This window comes from Giraffa tippelskirchi, chromosome 9 (genome assembly GCF_054371585.1).
Source record: "Giraffa tippelskirchi isolate mGirTip1 chromosome 9, T2T-mGirTip1v1.2.pri, whole genome shotgun sequence".
Lineage (NCBI taxonomy): Eukaryota > Metazoa > Chordata > Mammalia > Artiodactyla > Giraffidae > Giraffa > Giraffa tippelskirchi.
The window spans coordinates 146,291,106-146,316,160 of NC_137283.1; the positions used below are offsets into that span (position 1 = coordinate 146,291,106).

The 25,055-nt window shown below is 41.8% G+C and overlaps 1 protein-coding gene across 3 annotated transcripts in view; it reads right to left on the minus strand.

Moving 5' to 3' along the window:
• Nucleotides 1-9,597: 9,597 nt before the first annotated feature.
• EPM2A (EPM2A glucan phosphatase, laforin) overlaps nt 9,598-25,055 on the minus strand; it is a 102,232-nt gene continuing 86,774 nt past the window's right edge. For 2 of the 3 annotated variants that reach the window (XM_081529863.1, XM_081529866.1), the window contains exons 3-4: nt 21,111-21,352; nt 9,598-11,993 (exon numbers count right to left, since the gene is read on the minus strand). In XM_081529863.1, the coding sequence (XP_081385989.1) occupies nt 11,716-11,993; nt 21,111-21,352 (520 nt within the window). In that variant the 3' untranslated portion in view covers nt 9,598-11,715. The remainder of the gene's footprint in view (nt 11,994-21,110; nt 21,353-25,055) is intronic. The other variant, XM_081529865.1, reaches the window with a different exon arrangement.

The window sequence follows — 25,055 nt, forward strand, 5'->3', positions numbered from 1 at the left end:
TGCCAGGCTCCTCTGTCCATGGAATTCTCCCAGCAAGAATACTGGAGTGGGTTGCCATTCCCTTCTCCAGGGGATCTTCTCAACCCCAAAACCACCACCATATAACTCCCAGCCATGAACCTTTGGAGAAGGCAATGGCACCCCACTCCAGTACTCTTGCCTGGAAAATCCCATGGACGGAGGAGCCTGGTAGGCTACAGTCCACGGGGTCGCTAAGAGTCGGACACGACTGAGCGACTTCACTTTCACTTTTCCTTTCATGCACTGGAGAAGGAAACGGCAACCCACTCCAGTGTTCTTGCCTGGAGAATCCCAGGGACGGCAGAGCCTGGTGGGCTGCCGTCTATGGGGTCGCACAGAGTCGGACACGACTGAAGCGACTTAGCAGCATGAACCTTTCTTCTTGCCTCTGGAGAAGCAAGTGCAAAAACTGCCTTATTTATATGTCAGTGTTTCAAATATTTGGAATGTTATTTCTTTCTGTAGTCTTCTTTTTTACAAATGAATTGTCCCAAGCTCATCTATATATATTTTGTTACTTGCATCCATTTAACAAAACCATTGTGAATATTAAGTGAAAGTCCCAAATAATAACTAAAAAATAGGAAGCTTTTGCGTGATTGTTCAGAAGATGAATTTACTAATACAAAGAGATCCCATGGACTACGTAGTCCATGGAATTCTCCAGGCCAGAATACTGGAGTGGGTAGCCCTTCCCTTCTCCAGGGGATCTTCCCAACCCAGGGATCGAACCCAGGTCTTCTACACTGCAGGCAGATTCTTTACCAGTTGAGCCAAAAGGGAAGCCCAGGAATAATGGAGTGGGTAGCCTATCCCTTCTCCAGGGGATCTCCCCACCCAGGAACTGAACTGGGGTCTCCTGCATTGCAGGCTGATTCTTTACCAATTGAGCTATCAGGGAAGCCCACAAAGAGATCTCTGGATTTTGTCTTCTCTATCCATACTTCTGAAGAAATCAGAAATCCTCTTTGGAAAACTGTCTAATCTGTAAATGTCAATATCCTACTGCAAACTTGTTGACAAAATAGCATAATTCTTCAATGAACTTGTGGTCAAAACAAAAATTCCACACTAAATACTTTATGTGGTCAAGACCTGAGTGCTCCTTGTTTGTACATTTTTGTGTTTAAAATCAGTGCATCATTTTGTTAGTCTTTTTAGCAACAACAGCAAATGGTGAGCTCATTTAAACACCCTCGATTTTTTTCACTTGCACTATTCCTAACCTAGGTTTCTCTCGTTTTTATTTTTGCAAAATATCTCATTGATAACATTTTTATTATGAGCTGAGGGAAGATTGATTCCTGATTAAAATGTGGATTTTGTTTATGTATCTTCTATTTCTTTTATTAAAAATGGCAATCAAAAATCATATATCATATGAATCAGAAAAGTTTTCTCTTTGATCTAGAAAAAAGTAGACCACTGAGGGATAAAACCTATTCTGTGCTAACAACAAATTCCTGGAGAAAGAATATTGGCAAATACTTCAAACTGAGACATTTGCTTATAGACACTTCAAAATCACTTTTCAAAAGACACTTGAAATATATCAGCTGTTCTTTCTCATGCACAATCAGAGATATTTAAATAACTTAATAATAAAACAAATTTGCTTTACACAACTCTGATTACTGCTTGCCAATGATTATATACAAGCCTACTTTATCTAATTGGTTTACATATGCAATGATCTATTATCTTCCAAAGAATGTCACCTCCATTTTCAAATAATAAGCTTAATATATTTAAAACACTGAAAAATTTCTGTGTACAGAAATTGGAATCTTTTTAAGAAATAAGTTAACAATTTTGGATTATCCTTGGAAAAAACAGTATACAATATATAGGAAAAAGTTAAAATGATATTAATTTCATAAGGGAATACTGCCAACGTCATAACAATACTATAAGATCTGCAGTTTTCTCTGGAAGATAGAATTCCACTATTCAGACATCTGAAGTGTAACAGGTCACTAGTTTGTCTAATCTTTCAGTTGTGAGTTTTATTTATGACTTTCTGAGGACTTCAGCTGTATTTATGCTCAACAGAATAAATAGAGGAAGAACAGGTGTTCACATCTGATTACTTACTCCATTGATTATAAATGAAATTATGGAGACTAGGCAATTTGTTGGATTAGCCAGAAAAAGAAAAGAAAAACACATCCCTCCATCTGTAAAGTTTTAGACATACAGGAAACTTACGATGATGAACTGAATTCTAGCTTATCCTTGCTTAATCGTAAGAATGCACCTATCAGTCAAATCAATACATAGGCATGAAGACATTCTGTGGATTTGAGACAATCCTCTGATATTTGTGTCCATGAGGCAAAGGATGAAGGATAATACTATTTTTAGAGTATCTTCTGGTTTCCCAGGTGGCACTAGTGGTAAAGAACCCACCTGCCAATGCAGGAGACATAAGAAAAATGGGGTCAATCCCTGGGGTGGAAAAGAGGCCAGGAAAAAAGACAAAGAAATAGCAACCCACTCCAGTACTCTTGCCTGGAGAATCCCATGAACAGAGAAGCCTGATGGGCTAAGGTCCCTAGGGTTGCAAAGAACTGGACAGGACTTAACTGACTTAGTTGCACGCACACAGAGTATCTTCATTTCTAAAAAAGACAGAATTTTACCCTGAAACACATATGACATTTCATGACATTTCACTTCTTTTTGACATTTATACAAATAGTATTCATTCTTTATTGTGCAAATGCTTCAACATGGCAACTATTTTATTTGTGTATTTATTTATACTGCTCTTTCTCCAAAAGGAATTAAATATGACACTTAAAATGGATTAAACAATATATAAAAATGAAAATAAAATTTGAAATAAGTAAGAAAGATGAGGCAATGGAGTAACAATGGGTAGAAATACAAGGCAGAGTAAAGTTAGTTCAAGAAATGTACTACATAATCTTAGTTGTTACTGAGTAGAGGAAAACAATTATCTGTAAGCTTCACACTCACATAAAGTACTTTTTATTGCTCAAGAAAACAACAACTTTGCCTAATTCCTTGATCAGAAGGAAATTTCTTCCACAAGATCACTCACCATGAGAACACTAAGCAGTATAACACAATTGATAATATTCTTAGTACACATAACGTTGTATTTCATAAGGATGTTCCTTTTGGAAAGCCATCAGTATTAGCCTATGATGGCAGATGGGATTGAATAAATGCAATTTTCAGCAAGAGATTTGGTTGAAAATGCAATATAAAATTTTATAGGATCATGGCTTTCTGATGCTGATATATATTTGCTATGACAATATCATTAAATACTAGTGGTATATATAGAAATGGATATTAAATAAAAAACAAACAAAGCAAGCCTCTTATAGTAGTTTTCAATAAATTACCCAATCATTAACTTAAATGAAAAAAAGTTATTCTGAAATGTTTTCTTCACATTTCTCTTAGGTTAAAATATACATTAGATCCGAGCACAGGTGCTAAAGAAGTATTTAGCTAAATTAATACGTGCAAAAGCCTATGTTGCTAAACACTATTTGCAATTCCTACCTAAATATGTTATGGTGCAGTGGGGTAAGTGCTTGAAGAACAGCAAACATGGGTCCTATGAAAATAATGGAGAGGAGCCACTTTGAGCACCCATGAAGACATCTCAGAGAAGGTGACCTTGGAGAACAAAGAACAGGCCAGACATAGATGGAAGGCAGAGGAAAGAGTATGTACAAAAGCCAGAGGGTAAGAAAAGGTCATAGAGCATTTAATTCACTGTGTACTCTTAAAGGATAGTTACAGGAGTTACAGGAAAGAAGGAAAGGCATGATATGGATCATAAGAAGCTTTGTGTGTGTGTGTGAGTGAGTGCTCTGTCATGTCCGACCCTTTGCGACCCCATGGCCTACAGCCCACCAGGCTCCTCTGCCCATGGGATTCTCCAGGCAAGAATACTGGAGTGGATTGCCATTTCCTCCTCTAGGACATCTTCTCAACACAGGGATCAAACCCATGTCTTTTGTGTTTCCTACACTGGCAGGTGGGTTCTTTACCAACTGAGCCACTGGGGAAGCCCTCCATTTCAAAATAAGAACTTTTTAACCTTTTCCCTAGAACAATGAGGAGCCATTGAGAAATGCTGAGCAAGAAAGAGACAGGATCATATTTGAATTTTAGAAAAGTTTCTCTGGTAGCCATGTAAAGAATGGTCTGGAAAAGGGTAAGAATAACAGTAGGAAGATAAGTCAGAATGCTTTAATAATCATGTCAGAGAAGACAGTTGGAAGTGAAAACACTTAAGAGATATTTAGGAAGTTGAAAGAAATAATTGAAAGAACTTGTTGAATCATTAGAGGGTTGGTGAATGGGAGGAAAGTGGCAAAAATGACATTCAGGTTTCTGACTTAAGCAACCGGGAGAAAGATGTGGCCACTGCCTGCCCAAAGGAGAAAATATGGAAAGCTCAGTAAAAGAAAGAAAACTTCATTTTGTGGCATGTTGAATTTTAAAGCTATCATGGGAGATGTCCAAATAAAAATGTTCAGAAAAAATTTTGATATATGGTCCTGGGACTCAAGAAAGAGCTTTAGGATTGAGGTTTGGGTGTCACTGGTATGGATGATGATTGAGAAAATTCTGATTTAACATGGCAAACCTGCTCTCCCTCCTGACATCTGAATGGAAATTACAACATAGAATTTGAGGATAGAAACCCACCTGCGACAATGAATAGAAAAGTAAGAAGGATGACCAGCAGATAAGATTGTTCAGCACTTGTTTCTGGAAGTGCACTGATGGATGATCTAAACAAATGAAATTGTGGCTTAGAACACCGAACAAGGAGATGTGATACTGCAGGGAGATGGGCAGTAATGTGCTCACTGGAACCTTGAAACTCACTGGGCTTAAAATTCTTACATATAATGGAAGTTGGGAGAGATAGGAAGAAAATCAGATGGTGTAGTAACTGTAAGTCTGGCAATGAAGTGTGTGTCCTCATCAACATTTGCTTTGCCCTCCCTAACAACTGAAAAAACAGAAATACGAAAAGGAAAAAAAGAAGGTAAAACAATTCATTATTATAATTGTGATACTGTCAATAGGAAGGAGGGATAAAGACCAGTGGCTGTAGGTCAATGTTAATGTTTTTTCCTTTAAATAACAGGAAATAAAGTCAAAACTAAAAGCAAGAAAGGAGAAAATAAGGCATAGAAAAAGCAGGAAATTATTGGGAAATAAAAACTAAACCATAGAAACAAATCCAAATATATTAGTAATCATAATAAACAGAAGTGGCTTAAGCCCCTGAAACATGTAAGATGCTGGGCAGACGAAAGCTTTGTTTAAACATCATTATGTAAGAAATGGGGTATGCTTATCTTGTTTGCCCACAATGGGTACAGAATCTTCACTGCAATTGTCTGGACCATGATTCCATCTTCGGATTTGTCATTTAGCTTTAAGAAAGCAACAATAGGGATCTCTATTGAATGAAAAATATATTCTATTGAACTAAATTTTTTTCAGTGAGTTTTGGGTTTTCTCTCACTAGGAATTGATGAAAGCCTTGATAAGTGTGACGATGACAATTACCTGTTCTGTGTTGTGCTTGGTTCAGCTCTTTATTCTTTCACTGTCCAGTTTGTTCTGAATTTCTTTTTTGTAATCCATATCAGGTCATTTAATACTAATCATTTACAGTTCAGGTTTTAAATGACAACAATCTTACTCACTGAATGCTAAGTAGTGTTTCCTTTAGTAATGTTGCTGTAATGCCTGATATGACTATAGTACAGGAATTCATCCTGCCTGTTACTTGAATGGCCCCACATTTTCTGTCTGCCTCCAAATATTCCTTCAGGTGTCTCTGGATTTTGTTCTTCCATTTCTGTCCTTTGAAGCAAATGATAACTTCCCGATCATATTTGAGTTTAAAGCTTTTCCCCATTGGATAGATTCTTAGGTACTCTATCATATCTTCTAGTTACAGGAGCCTAACTGTTTAACTATTCTATGTCTACTATAATGTAAACTAACCACATATTTTATGTTGACATTAAATTAATGCTAAGAAATCAAAGAAAAAAAAAGCAAGAAAAACTAACAAGACATCTTTAGAAGGTGATAAAAGTTGATATGGTTTTTCCAGTAGTCATGTATGGATGTGAGAGTTGGGCCATAAAGAAGGCTGAGCACCGAAGGACTGATGCTTTTGAACTGTGGTGTTGGAAAAGACTCGAGAGTTTTGGACTGCAAGGAGATCAAACCAGTCAATTCTAAATGAAATCAATCCTGAATATTCATTGGAAGCACTGATGCTGAAGCTGAAGCTCCAATACTCTGGCCATCTGATGCAAAGAGTTGACTCATTAGAAAAGACCCTGGTTCTGGGAAAGACTGTAGGCAGAAGGAGAAAGGGATGACAGAGGACGAGATGGTTGGATGGCTTCACTGACTCAATGGATATGATTTGGGTAAATTCCAGGAAATGGAGAAGGACAGGGAAGCCTGGCATGCTGCAGTCCATGCGGTCACAAAGAGTCAGACATGACTGAGCACCTGAACAACAACAAGAGTTGCTCAGTAGAAGACTAATGATATGAAATACACAAACACATTTTTACCAAACTATGAATAATCTTACATAATTAAAAATATAGCATTGGAGAAGGAAACGGCAACCCACTCCAGTATTCTTGCCTGGAGAATCCCAGGGATGGCGGAGCCTGGTGGGCTGCCGTCTGTGGGGTCACACAGAGTCGGACACGACTGAAACGACTTAGCAGCAGCAGCAGCAGCAATTATTAAACCAAAGAAAGTTCTGAATGTGTTTTGTGTTAGGGTTTTGAATAAAATACAAAATGTTTTTGGTGTTAAAAAAAAAAAAAAAACTTGGTCCAAGGGTCTTCCCTGGTGGCTCAGTGGTAAAGAATCCTCCTGCCAATGAAGGAGACCCAGGTTCAATTGCTGGGTCAGGAAGATCCCCTGGAAAAGGAAAGGGCAACCCACTCCAGTATTCTTGCCTGGGAAATTCCATGGACCGACGAGCCTAGAGGGCTACAGTCCATGGAGTTGCAAAGAGTCAGACATGACTTAACACCTGAGCAGGAACACCACCAAACCAGGAGTGAAACTGTCCTGTTTGCCTTAGAATAAGTTCACATTTTCTCTGTGACTCTAGATTTCTTAACTGTAAAATGGGGATAGTAATAATATTTACCTCATAGCATTTGCTGGGAAGATGAAATATGCTGATATATGTAAAGCACTTAGAGACAAGTACATGGACCACATATGCTTTCCACAGTTATTAGCTACTCTTGGCCTTAACTCATCAAACCACACCAAGCTCCATTACAGGCACTGTTAAGTATATCACCAAGCAAAACAAATACAAATTTGGGGCTTTATGGTTTTTACGTTTGTAGTAAGAGAATGCAGACAATAAAACAGATACGCAAATGATGTGATATACCGGTCAGTAGTAAGTTCCATGAAGAAAAATGAAGCAGAGAATGAGAAGTGGGAGGGCTGGGACTCGGGGTGGTGATTTTAGTAGGGTGGTGCAGAGAGGCATTGCTGGAGAAGGGATGGGAGTGAGCCCTGCGCATACAAGGGAAAAGACCACTCCGGGCAGAGAGAAGAGTAAGTGCAAGCGCGCTGAAGTAGAAGTCTACAGGGAATAATCACAGAGCATGACGGCCAGTGTGGGTAGAGCAGAGTGAGGCAGCAAGCAGGAGGAGGTTAGGTCAGAGACATAACAGGGGACCAGGTTGTGGAGGTCCTTTTATTATCAGCAACGTGGCAAGACACTAGAGGTCGTGAGCACGGGAGTGTTATGATTTGACATACATTTTGTAAGATCGCCCTGGCCACTTATGAGCATGGTAAGGGCAGGAGGCAAGGTGAGACACAGGCAGGGAGATCAGGTAGGAGGCTGTTTCTGAAGTCCAGTCTATCGATCATGATGGCTCTACCTAGGGTTGTTTGAGGGAGGAGGTAAAACATAGGCTATATAGATATTTTGACAGGAGAGCTGACAGGTTTTCCTGATGGATTAAATGTGAAGTTTGAAAGGAAGAATGGGGCAAAAAATGACTTAACACCACCAAGGTTTCTCAGCAATCAGATCAATAAAAATGGAAACCTGGAATAGAAAAAAAAGAAAACAAAAAACAAGAATGACTTAATTCCATTGAGGTCTGAACCTGAGACTCTGCAAGCTTATTTATATTAACCGGATTGGGGAAGACTTCTGGAGTAATGGTTTGGGGAAGGAAGGAACAAAGTTGTCACTATTGTTTTTCCTCTTCCCTTTATTATTATTGCCATTGTTTTTGTTGTAATGAGAGGTAGTTTCACCAGCCCTTCTCTTTTTATTCTTAATCCATCTCCTATCAGATTTTCTCTTTTTTCCCAGCAGGTAATAAGCCACTGTGCATCCCACCCCTCTATTTGGTCAACACACTACAGCAAGCTGATCCTTTTTCCTATTGTGATCTAGTCCCATAGAGAAGTAGATGGATACCTAGCGTGACCCTCTACCCAGGGAATATAACCTTGACCCTACTCCCACCCCCCATTTCTACATTCACATCTTCCTTCTCAATCTCCCCAGTAGTATTGTTATAAAAGGAAACACTTGCTTTTTCTTCTTTTGGAAATTTTGCTGTTCTTCGCTTTTTCTCATTTTAGCCATTTCTCTTCCACTTACTCCAGGTTCCATTAATCCTCCCACCAATTCTTCCCCACTAACAACACTGTCTGCTTTCACTCCCCTGAACTCTCCTACAACCCATCAACATGGCAATAAATCTGACCTATCTCCCTAGCTCATCCCTTTCCACTGGTCCTCAATTAATGTTTTTTGCTGCAGGGAAGAGTCATTTGAGGTCTCTGAGTTCAATCCTCTGTAAAATAAAGGAATTAAATCAGATTATCTCCAAAAATATTTTCAGTTCTAACTTCTGATCAAACTGACTCTGTTTAATTATTCAGTATTTTTTCATGTGTGGCAATTTCTCATTTCCTCATGAGCTCATCCTCAATTTTTTTTCCTTTCATTACTTCCTATAGCTTCCAAAATCCTAACCAAATTTTTTATAATTTTTTCTTAAAATGGTCAAACCAAATGGTTTTCACCCATACCTTAATGTTAATCAAAAGAGTGTGTCTTTTTTTAAATTTTTCCTAACATTAGCACACAAAATAATTAAAGGAAAATGTTTCGAGTCTAAGAGAAAGTAAACTTATGCAGACATTTCTTTACCTTGGGTGAGATGTTGTGATTTTCTTTGAAAAATGTGTGACTGAAAAGTTTTGTTAATGCCAGTGACAAGCAGCTAATGGCACAACATCACTTTGATTTTCTCTGACACACCCTTGAGCTTTCCATCTTCACGTCTTTGTGGTGTCCTCACCTTTGACTTTCTTTTGTCCTATAACTGCCTATTTTGATCAGTAATGCGAGAGTGAGAGTGATAAGGAAAAAACAATTTAGCTCAGCCCACTGCCTCTTTTTCAAATAAGGAAACAGTTTGTTCTTCGAGATTTCAAACTAAGTTAGAAACATTTTAAAAATCCTGTACACAGAGGTCATTTTTAATGCTTTTATTTAGCAAAAATTCCAGGTGATTTTTAAATACATTGGACATCCCATTCATTGAGGTTGGAAGTTGTTCCAAAACATTTTTTAATAGTCCTAAACTGATTTTGTCTATCAAAGCAAAAAAGGGAAAAATCTACCTAAAAAATGTCTTTCTATAGTGGAAGTTACATAGCTGGACTTCCTAGACATTAAAGAAATTCACACACACACACACATTTATATAATTAGAAATAGTCCATTTTTAAGATTAAATTTTACCAAACATGTTATGACTTTAAATGGGTTACTTGAACACAGTAGTTACTTCTACTTGTTTTTAGCAAGAGAGCTGGTCTTCACATTATATAATCCTAGCTTATAAATTTTACTCTGAAAATCATAGGATACATTTGTCCTGCCTAGCCTTCTCTGCTCAAATGAAACACCATTTCCTCTGCGTCCCAGTTATAGGACACCTCTCCCTCCTCTGAATTCCACTGGAACTCACCTTTCGTCCTTCTCGCCCCCATACTTCCTAAATCAGACTCTCTCACAACTATCAATAAATATTTATGGAAGAAGAGAAGGAGCAGAAAAATAAATAAGTGTTGTAGGTTAACAGAAAAAAGCACGGCTGTGAGTCAAACAAACCTTATCATATTTTATCGATTTATTCACCACATGACTGAGGACAGTTGATTTCATCTCTGTGAGTCTTAGTTTCCTCATCTCTATAACAGAGATAATAAAAACCTTCCACATGGGGTACCATGAAGATCACATTACATAAGATTGTAAAGCATCCAGCACATAAAAAGCACCCAATAAAAGTTATTTCCCCTTTCCCATACCAGCCAATCATTACTAGTTCAACCCTGCAGTGCACCTGATTGAACACAGGGATGCTTCTAGGCTATGAGCTTTCTGAAGGCAAAATCTTATTAATCTTTGAATTTCTTATAGAGCCCCAGATAGTGAATTGCACTGTCTGGAGGCACAGTAACTGTTTTGCATTAAACTTAGGGTAAACCATGATCACCCCTAATCTGTGAAACAATTAACTATGGACTTTGGCACTTGGGGCTCTTCTGGGAACACAGCTGCTCTTGTAAGCAACCTATGGCTTGGGCCACTCCGACCTGGAGACAGCCCACTGTGGTTTAAATTAGGATAACTAACTTTCCTGAATTCTATGGTGACTGTTAGAACACTGCTCCATTTCTCACTGTAGAAACTGCTGCAGACAAATTGACCTTCCACTGGGAGAGACTGAATTCATGAAAGTGTGCTGGCAACACCACAGGTGTTGTGCTTTTCACAACACTGAGTCAAATAAACCTGGGTGATAAACTTGAGCTCATCCCTGACCAGCCTTAACACCCAGGCACCCTAGCTCTGCTCACAGAGCCTCAGCTAAAACACATAAAGATAGTAACGCTACTGAGGTCATCACACTGTGTTGCGCATACATAAAGAAAGTGACACTTTGGAACACGTTTTAACAACTCTGAAGTAGGATGCAAAAAAAAAAAAGACTAGAAAGTCGTCACTTTGGGTCATATGGGGCTGTCTCTTTATTATAGTCCAGGCTCTCATCCATTCTATTCTCTTCTTTGGCCAACTGACCAATTATTACTTTTTAATTCCACTTCAGCAGAAAAGCTGTGTGTGTGTGTGTGATCACACAGTGACAACATCTAGGTAACTCCTGAACTTTTCTTCCGCCTGCCAAGTCACAAAGGCAACAAGCCAAGAAGTGGTGCGTTCACAGCACAGCAAAGCACTGACGGTGCAGCAGGGGCCATCTGCCCGCCGGCACAGACCTGAGCCGGTTCTCTTTCCGTCTGATGCTGGAACTGAACTCCACAGCCCAGCTGCTCGTGGATTTTTCTCGGGGTCAGTCACAGCACCCTTTGCAAAATATTTCAAAGAGGATCCAGTTCAACCAAAGCAGAGCCGAAAGTCAGCCCCAGACTAAAGAAGGCGGGTCGGGATTGGGGGGTGGAGGTGGCAGGGCCCGTCTTTCCAGTCGAGGAAGAATCTTGGCTTCTAGGTCAGTGACTAGCATCACTTCAGGCTTCCTAAGGAAACCCGGAGGGAGGGAGGGAGGCGGATCCATCATCGCCCTACACACCGCACACGGAAGACCGAATCTTCCCGAATTTCTGATAAAAGTCTTCCTCTGCGCGGGCCAGGGCTTCTTCGTCAATGTACACCGCCGGCCTCTTGGCCACGAGGAAATACTGCACTTTCCGGCGGCTCCAGCCCAGCACGTACTGCAGCCAGCCGCACACGGCGGCGGTGGAGCGCCCCACGCCGGCGTTGCAGTGCACGTACACCGTGTGTCCCTTCTCCAGCAGCGCGTGCAGGAGACACACCGCCTGCGGCAGCATCTGGACGCGGCCTGCGGTTGAGAAAGCACAGCACAGACCGGTGAGACCGGAGCCACCCCGGACCGCCCCTAACAGTCACTCCAGCGGCGCACCCCAGACATCGCGGCGTTTCGGTGGGAGAGGCGGGCATGGCGGAGCTCGCTTCTCTCCTTTGTGTAGAAGGGAAAGGGGAGCCGATAGCAGAGCCTGCGCATCATAAAGTGGAAAGAGCAGCCGGGAGGCAGTAGATCAGATCTGAATTGTCACTGGATTTTGCTGCTCTTTTGAGTGAGCCCGCATCCGTGCAAACCTCCCTTCAAAGGGAAGTTCACTAGCGCCTAGCCTCAGAAGCATGGGTCCTTTCATCTATCAGAGGGGTCTGGGCAGAGGTTTAAAGGATTTCAAAGAGAAGCTCACAGGTCCTATCAACTGAATTTCCTTTAATCCAATAGGATCTTCCAGGTAAATGCAAAACAGAATTAGTCCGTATTGGTTAAAGGAGTCCATCTGTCTCATCGGACACAAGCTAATTTTGACTTGTCCAAGGGAATGGCTAACTTGTTAATTGACCCACATTGGATAGCCAGTCATTCATGTATTCCCTCATGATAACAGTGTGTATTGAGGCTTCCCTGGTAGCTCAACAGTAAAGAATTGCCTGCAACACAGGAGACCTGGCTCGATCGCTGGGTCAGCAAGATCCCTTGGAGAAGGAAATGACAACCCATTCCAGTATTCTTGCCTGGGAATCCCCATGGACAGAGGAGCCTGGGGGGCTACAGTCCAGGGGGTTGCAAAGAGTTGGACACGATTTCGTGACTAAACACCACCACCATCAGTGTGTATTAAAACGGATTCAGTTTCCCTTTCCTGGGCAATTATGATTATAGGTGCTGCTGCCCTGTGGCTCCTGTCCTGATGACTCGATGTCCAGCGTCTTCCCCTCAGCACACTGAGACAGGATATATAATGCTCTGCTGAGGCCCGCTGGACCCACGCCCTCTCTATCATCCTAGGGACAGAGAGCCCCTTAAAGCCAGCAAACTCTTAGATGCCTAGAGTTTCTTCTGCTCTCAGATTCTCAGAGCAAAATGAATCTGGTGGATTTTTTTGGAAGGTGGAGGATGGTCATTGTAAATTACTTCGAGAATGGGTGGAAGAGGGAAACTATACAGAGTCCCGGGTGAAAACTGTGTGCTATGGCCTCACATCCTCCAGCTGATCTCTGTCCTCAACCACACGGAGACACCACAGCCCTGGGGGGGATCTTTCGAGGGCCACAGCGAAGGCCTGTCCAGCCTTCACACTTACCATCCCACTGGATGACCGCAGAAGTGGGAAACGCCCCTCCCTCACTGAGGCCTAGAATTCTCCCATGAAGCTGTTCAGGTAAGTTTAAACTTTCCTTAGATGTCCTTTTTTTTAAATGCAAGTGCCTTGAAGGGGCCAACACAACACATTGCAATCAGGTATCAGCAGCTTAGAAGGAGAGAGTTACCAAAACCCCACTGTGGCCTGAAGACCCTCCCAGTGACAGGAGGGGGCTTAGCTTCAGGCCCACCCTGCTATACTATCAGAGCCGGAGATCTATATGGAAGCCAGAAAGGATTTTAGCAGCTCCTGGTGTTCTGTTACTCCCTCTGACTAAGGAATTGAAAGGCCCCCCGTGGCAGTTTAGAGATGGTTTTAACAGGAATGATTTAAGCAGAGCACACTTCACAGTTCCTGCAGCTCCATCTCTCCCAGTGCCTGCTGCCACACTTTCACGTTCCCTGCCTGGTTCCTGAGGGGATCTGAAATGAAGTCACACCAGCCCCTAGGCCTTGCTTGACTTCTGAGTCCAAACTGTGCCATAAACTTTAATCGATCTATGCCTCTGTGCTTGGTTGCACAGTGCTCTGAGGACAGAGCCTGGGGGGCCTGCCATACAGTCAGTTATTCACAGCACTCTCCTAGAGGCGGTGAAGTAACACCGGAGATGGAACAAGGTGTAAGACACCATCTGTATCAGAGAGTGGTCTTGCCGGAGGTCTCAGGGAGAGGACTGTATATTTGGTCCACTATTTGAGTTGGGAATTCAGGTGAAGTAAAACCTCCAAGGTCTGTGTGAGTGACCATGCTGATAACTGTGCTGCTGCTGCTGCTGCTGCTGCTAAGTCGCTTCAGTCGTGTCCGACTCTGTGCGACCCCATAGACGGCAGCCCACCAGGCTCCACCGTCCCTGGGATTCTCCAGGCAAGAATACTGGAGTGGGTTGCCATTTCCTTCTCCAGTGCATGAAAGGGAAAAGTTAAAGTGAAGTCGCTCAGTCGTATCCGACTCTTAGCGACCCCATGGACTGTAGCCTACCAGGCTCCTCCACCCATGGGATTTTCCAGGCAAGAGTACTGGAGTGGGATGCCATTGCCTTCTCCGTGATAACTGTGAGGCCTGTTCAAATGCAGAACTCCTCTTTCCGTGGAGGGGGGTGTTAGAAGTTTAAGGACTGTTGGCCAGGAAGGGAACTCCCAGTGATGGATCCAGGAAGCTTAGGCTCTTCCTGCTCCTGGCATAGTTGGCATCACTTCTCAAGTTCGCCATTACAGTTGCTTCTCCAGTTTCCATGTTCATTGCCAAGGAATAAACAGAAACATTTTTATTGGGAGTTTTCAGCAAATGCCCAATACACAAGTAGACCACAGTGGCCATTGGCAGGAGGAGCTGCTGGAGTGAGACCCAAAGTTAACACTCAGCTTCCGTAGCATCAGGACCAGTCTGCCCTGGCCAGGTCTACATGGACCCATCAGAACCCCCTCCCTTGACCTTCCCTCTGGCCAGAAGTACCCCCAAGGAAGGATCTGCATCAAATGGCCAAAATGACCTAGTATTTCCCCCTTTCCTTTTTATCTGTAAAAGATTCTTCAACAGGTATTTTAGAAGTTGAAAAAGGATTTGTGTTAGTTTAAGGTTCAGTGAGCTCAGACACATAATCCTGGAATGTAAATGTCAGCTGCCACTCAGAAACTCCAGAAGGCTCCCAGTTTAAACACAGGTCTCACCCACTAGATGTCTTCTCCTAGAATCACTCAGCCGTCCCACTTAAGGACTGCTGAACACTTATTTAAATAACATAAAAAATGAAGAAAGAATAAAAAGGGGCACCAGCCTATCTAGGATGCCCACCCATCTCAGCCTGGCCTAGCTGGAGCCCTCCTTTATCTTGACCCTGCTTTGATTGGTGGCTCAGATGGTAAAGAATCAGCCTGCAATGCAGGAGACTCAAGTCCTTTTCCTGGGTTGGGAAGCTCCCCTGGAGAAGGGAAGGGCTACCCGCTCCAGTATTCTTGCCTGGAGAATTCCATGGACAAAGGAACCTGGTGGGCTACAGTCCATGGGGTCGGAAAGAGTCAGACACGACTGAATGACTTTCACTTCACTTTGACTGATGACAGAGAACATGTACTGAGCTCTATCTGCCGAGCGCTGTTCTAAGCTGTGTGTGCAATAGTTTCTTTACAGCCACCTCTCAACAAATATGGGGTTGGCACTATTATCTCCCTCAGTTATATCAGAAATTTGTGCAAGGTTATTCCTTAATGACCACTCCAAACCAGCCATCCAAATTCTGAAGTCTCTGGTTTTAACCTCTGTACTACTATCTTCCCTAACCTACCTGGTCCATGGTTGGCTTGCTGGCCCCCATGCAGTCAATGTGAAGCCCCAGTGAGCCCCTGTCCCCCACTTCCCTAGTCATGCAGCAGCTGTCACCCCAGTGGGACAATGACACCCTCCCTGGGGCTCAGCATCTCTGTCCCTACCCAGACGGCTGTCTGTGCCCTACAAGTGCATGCCTTCTTGCTTGAAAACCCATTCTAGGGGCTTGAGCAAATACATGTCCTCTTGAAAAAATAATCACAACCTAAAAGTTGGGAGTTATGTTTTATTTGATGGGAATTTTTAGGACTTCAAGCCCGGGAGACAGCATCTCAAGTCACCCTGAGAGAACTGCTCCGAGGAGGTGAGGGGATGAGCCAGGTTATATAGAAGTTTTACAACAAAGGGCAGGGAGTTTGAACATCAAAAGATTATTGTTAAGTAAAGGAAACCAGACGTCCCCAGTTAAGGAATGTATCTTTTCTATGTAGGGGAAGATGCAAGAGTCTGGGTTCACTGGAACCATTCCTTTCATACGCCTCTGAGCTATTCTGGGGCCAGTATCCTGTGCTCTTCACATCCTGAGCTCCTGTGGGCTCAACCAAAGGAAGTGACTGCAGTCTGAGGGCTGTAGATTATGGGTATTCTTCTTCCTCAGTGCCCTTTGACCTCACCAGCTCACTGGAATCTGAGGGCTGGAATCACTGATGACTTGACATCCTTGTTTTCTGATATGGCAGAAAATATTCCATTTCTCATACATAACCCACCAAGGAATCACACGAAGGTCCCCAGGATCAGGGCTCACACAATAAAGCCAGTGTCAACCAGAGCCCCTAACTTGAATGTTTCATATGTTTAGCCTCCAGATGGAATTTAATTCAATAAAATGTTTCCACTTTTAAAAACAATAATACCCCAAGGCAAGAGAGAACCACTGATTTTTTTTTTAATGTAAAATATTCCAAATTTTAAATGTTGGCAAGTAAGTTGAAAATTTTAAAGCCAGTGCAGGTCCAACAAAACACTCCACCATCTGTGATTTTTACTTTGGAATTTAAAACAGGCCTTGACTCCCCATAGATGCTCAATAAACATTCACTGAATACATGAATTAAAACAAAGTAAAACAAAACCATTAATACCGATTTGATCTGAGACAGTCCAAGACCCTTCTTATCTAACTTCTGGTCCACATCTCCTCTAAGTTAATCCAACTCTGGAATGGCTTTTGGGGGTCCCTGAAGATATCTGAGGTTGACCTAAGGCTGACCCTGAAAGAAATTGTTCCTGGCACAAGTTTCAGCCTTCCCAACACACACACACACCTCTTTGCTTTCTTAATCCAGAGGCAGATTAGTGCTGAATATATTACAATTTTATTTGAGTGCATCTTCTTTTCTTTAATATAGATAAGGTCCCTGTTATCCATAACACCCTTTAATAGAAACGGAAGAAATTGGCACTGATAATATGGTCCCAATTTTGGAATTTTCAAAGCTCTTCCATATCAGTTATCTTGTTCTACTGTTATAATCCTGTAAGGCAGATATTATTACTCTCCATTTCCCAAGTCTGCCCGTATCACACAGCTGCTCCACGGTGACGAGGCTCAAGCCCAGGTGCTGTGGCTCCAAGGTCAGTGTCTTTGCCTCATGGCAACACTGCATTTAGTGTGTTGAGTCAGAGAAAAGGCTCAGACCGTGACAGCAAAGGGGTGGGCAAGGACTCTGGAGAGCATATTAACCCATTTGGGAGGCAAGGTTACACCGTTTGTGGAGGCAAGGTTACACCGTTTGTGGAGGCAAGGTTACACCGTTTGTTATAAACGGCACTGCACTGACAGAGGTCAAAACACAGTCTGAGTACTTCCTGTGTGAAGGATAACTTACTTCTAGTTAACAGATTTTATGTGTTCAGGTGAGTGCTACATTTGGGAGCTTTTGGTCTCTCAGGTGAAAGACACAAACAAACAAACAAAAAAATTTTCTTTCAAAAGAAAAGAAAAAAAACCTAAACAATCCCAACCCTTCTGCATGACAAAAAGTACAAGAGTGAGAATCGATGGCACAATTGATTATAAGAGGTCTGTGACAACCAGTGGTGACAGTCAGGCCTAACGAACTGTCTTCCTTCTCAGACTTTATCTGACAGCATTATGCTGCGGCTCAAAACACTTCCAGATGGATTTTTCTCCAGAGTTCTAAAAATATTCAGCTGAATTAATCTATGTGTTCATTGTGCTAATGTTGTGAGCCATGGAGATTGATCTATTGGTCAAAAATTCCTCTGCAATTCAGGAGTGGTTGTTAACCCTTTGATTACTCCCCCAGGTTTTGCTGAACCAAAGAAACAACCAAAGAAACTCTTTACTCTTGGGTTTTGGCTTTTTTCATGTGGGAGCTTTCATTTTGCTGCCATTTCTCTTGTTTCCAAACTGCCTCAGTGTGAAAGACGGTCCATTGTATACATGGGTCCTGGTGACTCCATGACCCCCACAAGATTTTAATACAATTACAGTGGTTCCTTGGGGATAGCATTTTCCCTCAGGCTTCTGCATATTCCCAAACTATCGGGCAAATTGCCTACCAGTTAGCAGGGTTTTGGGGATAATCAGTGCATGGGATGGGGCAGGCCATATTTATCTCAGCTTCTCTGAGCCTAGTCTCACATCCTATTCCCATGGGGTAAGGAAGCTAGAAGATCACAACCAAAGAAGTGAAAATCAAAACACTCCCTGGAAGCTATAGACACACTATCCTAACAACCTTCTCAGTTTTGAAGCCAGAGAAGCAAAAGGACAGGGCAAATATGACCCAGGGTCACTGTGCTTTTCTGGGCTAATAATGTTTTGTTTTGTTTTTCGTTCCTTGAAAAAAGACAGAGTTCTTTAAGCTTAATCAAGCTCCTTTGGATCAGCATTAATTACCAAGAAGAGCAACCAACCAACCAAACTATCTCTTCCTTCAGAAAGAAAAATAATACCTCATCCCCAGTGATAGTTCAGTTCAGACAGACCCTCTGAGCAGCCCAGCCTGGCCAGCAGGACCATAAATATTCATAAAGAGTTAAGATGGCCAAGGTCCTAAGACTGTCAGAGTCCCCCATCCCCACCTACATCTTAGTGTATTGACTGGGGAGACAAGCTATCTCCCCAGAAACTCATGAAATGAAAGTGAAGGTCACTCAGTCATGTCCGACTCTTTGCGACCCCATGGACTGTAGCCTGCCAGGCTCCTCAGTCCATGGAATTCTCCAGGCCAGAATCAGGGTATCGGGATCTTCCCAACCCAAGGATCAAACCCAGGTCTCCCACAGTGCAGGCAGATTCTTTACACTTTGAGCCACCAGGGAAGACCAAAAAACTCATGTCTTTGTCTAAATCCAGCTGATGATGAACATGGCAGGTTGAAAGTGTGGGTGGTGGTCTGTATAAAGTGCACGAAGAGTCCATATGAGCGTGTAGAGAAGCTTCATTGCACGGTGGCAGGCACAGTGTTCTGAGTCTGACTGCATGTGTTGAAATCCAGGCTGTCTCTGCTGTATGACACCAGCCAGGTTACTTAACTTTTTTGTCCCTCATTCTTTCTCAGCAAAATGGAGATAACAACACCTGCCTGGACTCTTGTCATGAGAATTAAATGAGTTAACGTTCGAAATTGTTCAAAACAGAGTTTTATACAAAATGTATTTGGGGGGGAAGACAACTGATGATAGAAACATTTCCTCACTGGGCATCACTGTCTTCCTTCTTTCCTCCAGAATAGCAGTTCACCAAGTGCCTTCAGAAGGACTGACGCTGAAGCTGAAACTCCAATACTCTGGCCACCTGATGCGAAGAACTGACTCATTGGAAAAGACCCTGATGCTGGGAAAGATTGAAGGCCGGAGGAGAAGGGGACGACAGAGCATGAGATGGTTGGATGGCGTCACCGACTCGATGGACATGAGTTTGAGCAAGCTCCAGGAACTGGTGATGGACAGGGAAGCCTGGTGTGCTGCAGTCCATGGGGTTGCAGAGTCTGACACAACTGAGCCACTGAACTGAACTGAAACGCCCTCATTCTGCGCCAGTCCATAGCTCTCTGCTGCCCTCTGCTGGCGTCTGATTGATATTATTCGAGTAGCTTATTCTCTTGGATTCAGAGATCTCTGCTCCTTTCCTTCAAGAACCCTATTCCCCAACCAGGCTTAAATACGGATTATCCCTCTAAAATCCCACGCCTCTGTGCCTTGGTTGTCTCTCCCACCCAGCATGCCCTTTCTCCCTCTACGTTGACCTGCCATGCCCACCTCAAATCCCAGGACACTCACATCACCTCCCTTGCTTCTCTGCATTTCTTCTCCTCCTCCCACACCATAACCCTCCTGGAGCGCGTGACTCATCCTTCTCATCACCTTCTTCTTTGCATTTTAATTAGCTTTGAACTTGCCTTACTGCCTCTTACCATGAGATCAAACTGTTCCTAGTTTGTCTCTGATTCTTGGCAGCACCCCTGTCACACCCTAATTCCCTCTTCACAAAGACAGGTTCAGCCAGTGTTTGTGCAGTAAATGGAAGCATCACTAATGCCACCCTGCCCCAAGCTGCAGTTCTCTCTCCTTACCTCTCACCTTAACTGCTGCAGTAACTTCCTAACCGGCCTCCCCAGACTCGCTGTGGGCCCATCCCCATGTTCTCCACACTGCAGTCTAAGGGCACTTTTGGGGGGTGGCGAGGAGAATGGTTATCTTGGCATCTCTCAGCCTCCCTCCCTTTCAACTGCTTCTCACTGCATAGGGGTAGAGTCTCAAGTTTTCTTTGTGTCCCAAGTCCTGCAGGACTTTGTTCCCTTCTTCCCAGACCTGCAGCCACACTGACCATCTATCAGTTCCTACAGTACTCTGTGCTCTCCTGCAAGGAGGACTCTTTCCAAGCTACTCCCTCTGTCTGGAAGCCTCCTGCCCACCTCACCTGTGCCCAACCCCCACTTCGGATCTCAGCTCAAGCACACCCAAGAAAACCTTCCCTGGCCCTTTTTCCTAGGTCTGATTTGCCTGTGCGTGCTCTCATTGCAGGATCTATGTAACTTTCTAATCAGAAAACTGACCTGAGCTTTACATTTCTATTTGCGGTCATTTGATTAATGCTTATCTTCCCTATTAGATTATAGCTTCATGAGGACAGGAACTGTGCCTGCTTTTCTTCACCTTTGAATTTCCAGCTACCAGCCTAGGGCCCCACACACATAGTAGATACACAATAAATATGTTTGATGAATAAATAAAGGAACCAATGTGAAACAGAATCTTAGCCAAAGTGTCAAAAGATATATATATATGTCTTATATATACCATATATATATATATAATATATTAACCCAAAAACTTTATATTCATTCCATATCTATCATTCACATACAGGTTTTGAATTATAGACAGAAAGGTAGGTAGGTAGATAGGCAGACAGACAGAGAGGAAAAAAACCAACAAGGGCTTCTCTGAAACACATTCAACAAGCTCCCTCGGACACTTACCTTCAGTGCTCATATCTGGTGTGGGCATCCAGATGTAGGCCAAGCCTTCCTCCTTATACAGCTTAATCATAGTGTCTGGTGTCATGGGTTCTGGGTAGCGGTTACAGCCTGAGGAATTCTGTACAATATCCCATTCCGTCTGGAAATTCATTACAGCTGTAACCCCTAGTTCATGCTTCAGTTTGATGGTTACATGTTCCACTTGGCGAGGGCAGCTACCCAGCCAGATATTTGGTAGAATCCTAAGAAGAACACATGGAGTCAGCTGTAACTATTGTTGGTGTTATAGCAGCCGCATAAAACATGCAGTATTAAAATGCGATTAACCTTTAACACTGGCACAGGAAAAGCTGTATAAAGAACATGAGAGCCAATATGATTATTAAAAGACAAAAATACTGGTGGTGGAGTTTTGAGGGAAACAAATAATTCAATTAACTAGAAGGTAGGGTATAAGCATTAGGAAACCAAATCTAGCAATATATCAAAATAAGTCCACCATGTTATACTTATTCCATGAATGTATATGTGGTTCAATATTAGGAAATCCATCAACATATTTCTAAGTACTAACAAATAAAGGGCAAAATTCCTATGATTATATCATAAATTCTGGAAAATATGTGCTAGAATTCAGCAATCATTCCTGTTTAAAGCTCTTATAAAAATTTCAAATAGTATGATATTAAGAGAAACTAATAACAACCTTCTTTTAAATAAAATCAAAGTAAAGATTATTTCCATTAGTATTCAACATTATTCTATATGCTTCATCTAAAGCTATAATGTAGAAGAAGAAATATCTCTCTGTCAAAAAAAGATTCAACTACAAGAGTTATGAACAATATTAAAAGTATTAAGATTAAATTATCTGGATGAAGGAAAATACACAAAAATCAAATAACCATTCTCTGTACTACTAATAGCCAGGTATAAATAGATTGGGAGGAGGAGGGGAAGTCTTATTCAAAAATAATGACAAAATTATAAAATATCTAGGAATGTCTTTAACCCAGAAAGAACTATAAAATTTTATTGGAGGACATTATAAAAACAATAACAACAAATAAGTAGACATACTATGATGCTGTGATTTATTATAAGAAACATATATTTGTTCTTCATCCCCGTATCTGACACAGAGCTCCTAAATCCATTGAAATTTTCTAAGTGATGACAGCCATAAAGGTGTCTTTTCTTAATGAGGTAATTTTTGAAATGCAGCTAAGGGTGGGACTGGTTGCCACGGTTACCAACCTTGTGATTAGAGGGTTGGAATTTTCATCCCACCCCCTGATCTCCTGGGAGGGGAGAGAGACTAGAGGTTGAATCAGTCACCTTTGGCCAAGGATTTCATTAACCAGGCCTATGAAATGAAGCCTCCATAAAAACCCAAACAACAAAGTTTGGGGAGCCTCCAGGTTGGTGAATACAGGATACTGGGAGAGCAGAGGGCATGGAAGTTCTGCTCCTTTCCCTTGGCTTCCCCTAGGCATCTCTGATATCTGACTCTTCCTGAGTTATTCTTTTATAATAAACTGGTGATCTAGTAAGTAAAGTGTTTCTTTGAGTTCTGTGACCTGCTCTAGAAAATTAATCAAATGCAATCTAAGGAGGGGCATGGGGAATCCCCAGTGTGTAGCCAGTCAGTCAGAAACACAGGTAATAACCTGGGCTTGCAACTGACCTCGGAGGGCAGGATGGGGGACGAGGGGTGTCTTATAGGACTGAACCATTAACTTGTGGAATCTGATGCCATCTGGGGGTAGGAATTTCCTTGTGGATATTGAAGATTATTGTGGAAAAAATAAAAGGATAAAATTTTAAACAAAAAGAAATGTTGGAAACCCAGAAAAGACTTCATGGTACCCTGAAGAGGGGAAAAGTGAAAGTGTTAGTTGCTCAGTCATGTCCAGCTCTTTGCAACCCCATGGACTGTAGCCCACTAGCCTCCTCTGTCCATGGAATTTTCCAGGCAAGAATACTGGAGTGGGTAGCCATTCCCTTCTCCAGAGGAACTTCCAGCCCCAGGGATCAAAACCAGGTCTCCTGAATTGCAGGCAGATTCTTTACAGTCTGAGCCAACAGGGAAGCCCGTGTGAAGAGGGGCATAGGATGCAAAGGTTTTTTTCACTTTATTACTGACCCCAAAGAATTCTCAGACACTCCATTGGGCCCAGTGGGCTGAGAGAAAGACCACCAGCAGGGACACATTTAAAGCACCCTAGAGCTATGTCTGACCAGGACTCTGTGAGTTGAGTAGTCAAGTCTTTGCAGGAATGGAAACGTCACACCCATGGGTCACTGCCTCTTCTCTCTGGCTGTTGTAATGAGAGCAGGAACCTTCCTCTATCTGGACATTCCCTCCCTTCTTTCAAACTATTCCATAGACTCCTCCTGCAGCAACCTGCTGGGTGCCAAGCAGGTAATAGTATTGGGCCGCCATACCTATACTTTGGGGTTTCACTGAGCATACTTAAGTACACTCAACTGGAAAAGAGGCAAGTAGACAGCTCAGTTACACAGCCTTCTGAACAATCATGTACTTTTATTGGCAAAAATCTTGAAGTGAACTGGTTACATATTAAAATGAATATTCATGACAGCCAAGCTAAATTTCAAATGTTACCTGGAGTTCTCTCAAATATTGTACTCTTTGGGTTGGAGCATTAGTATTTTGCTAGTAAATAAATGCCAAAATAAAGTGGCTAGTATGCAAGATTTGCATAAGAACCAACGAGTTCACAGAGATATACAAAGGGTAAATCAGGACATTTGAGCCTGTGAAATAAGAAATCAGAATCCCAAACCAGACTCAATATATAGATGATACTGTGTTGCTTAAAAACAGTATTATCATCTCATTCAGTCCTTGTCTTCAAATGTATTTCAACTAACCAGTAACCTTAAGAAACTCAGAATAAATCAGATAAAGAGGCCCAAAGTTGGTACCTTAACGTACATATTTCCCACATCAAGTTTCTAATGGAAATAAGACCTTGAAATATACACTGACAGATACACATGAATAACACCAGTTTCTATATCACATATTTCCAACTTTCACATAGCATAATGAATTTGTCCTCTAAAAATGCTAGGAGTCAGAGTACAGATTTAAGAAATTAATATAAAATAATTGCTGATTTTTTAAAGTAAGATGTCCTGAACATAGGAGGTGGGTAACTAAAGATAAATTCTGAAAACAAGCAGCATATTGAAAGAGAGAGAAATGAAGTTGTAAAGTAAATTAGATGGAACCATTCTATGGGATATGGAGACAAAATACTGGGCTTGTTGGAAACACACGGATCCATAGATTATGCTTAATCAGACAGCTAATGTGCCTTTGATATGCATCTTGTTTCAGTTTGTTGTCTCTAATAGTAGGTGATACATCTCAAGTGTGTCCTTTCTAAATAGTAATTAAACTTTTACTTTTCCACTCAAAAGAGAATGATTTAACACCATTAAAAATCAATTTTTACTCATCTTAGTTTTAATCTCCTTTTGGTGTCAATGATACTTTAGATGATAAAATTGAGATTTTTTTTTTTTAAAGGTGAGAAGCAATTTGTTGAAATATGGGATTTAGGGAATAAAAAATCTTCTGTAAAGGTAGTTTTAATGGCAAGACATACCAAACTTCAAAGACTCAATAACAGAATAAAAATCATAACTTGCAATTATATTGTAAATGACATCATAAAACTTCCAGAGAACTATTTTATGAATAACTCACTATCAGTCATGAATTACATCAGAGATTTCTGGCATCTTCACTATAGATTATTTGAAAAGGTCAAAGAAAAATCACTGTACCAAATGGATATTGACAGTCAACCCAGAATAGAAGTTCCCAGATGTGGCTTTGCATTCAAGTCACATGTGGTGCTTCTATAAAAATTATTACCAGGATCTATCCCAGAGAGTATCTATCTATAC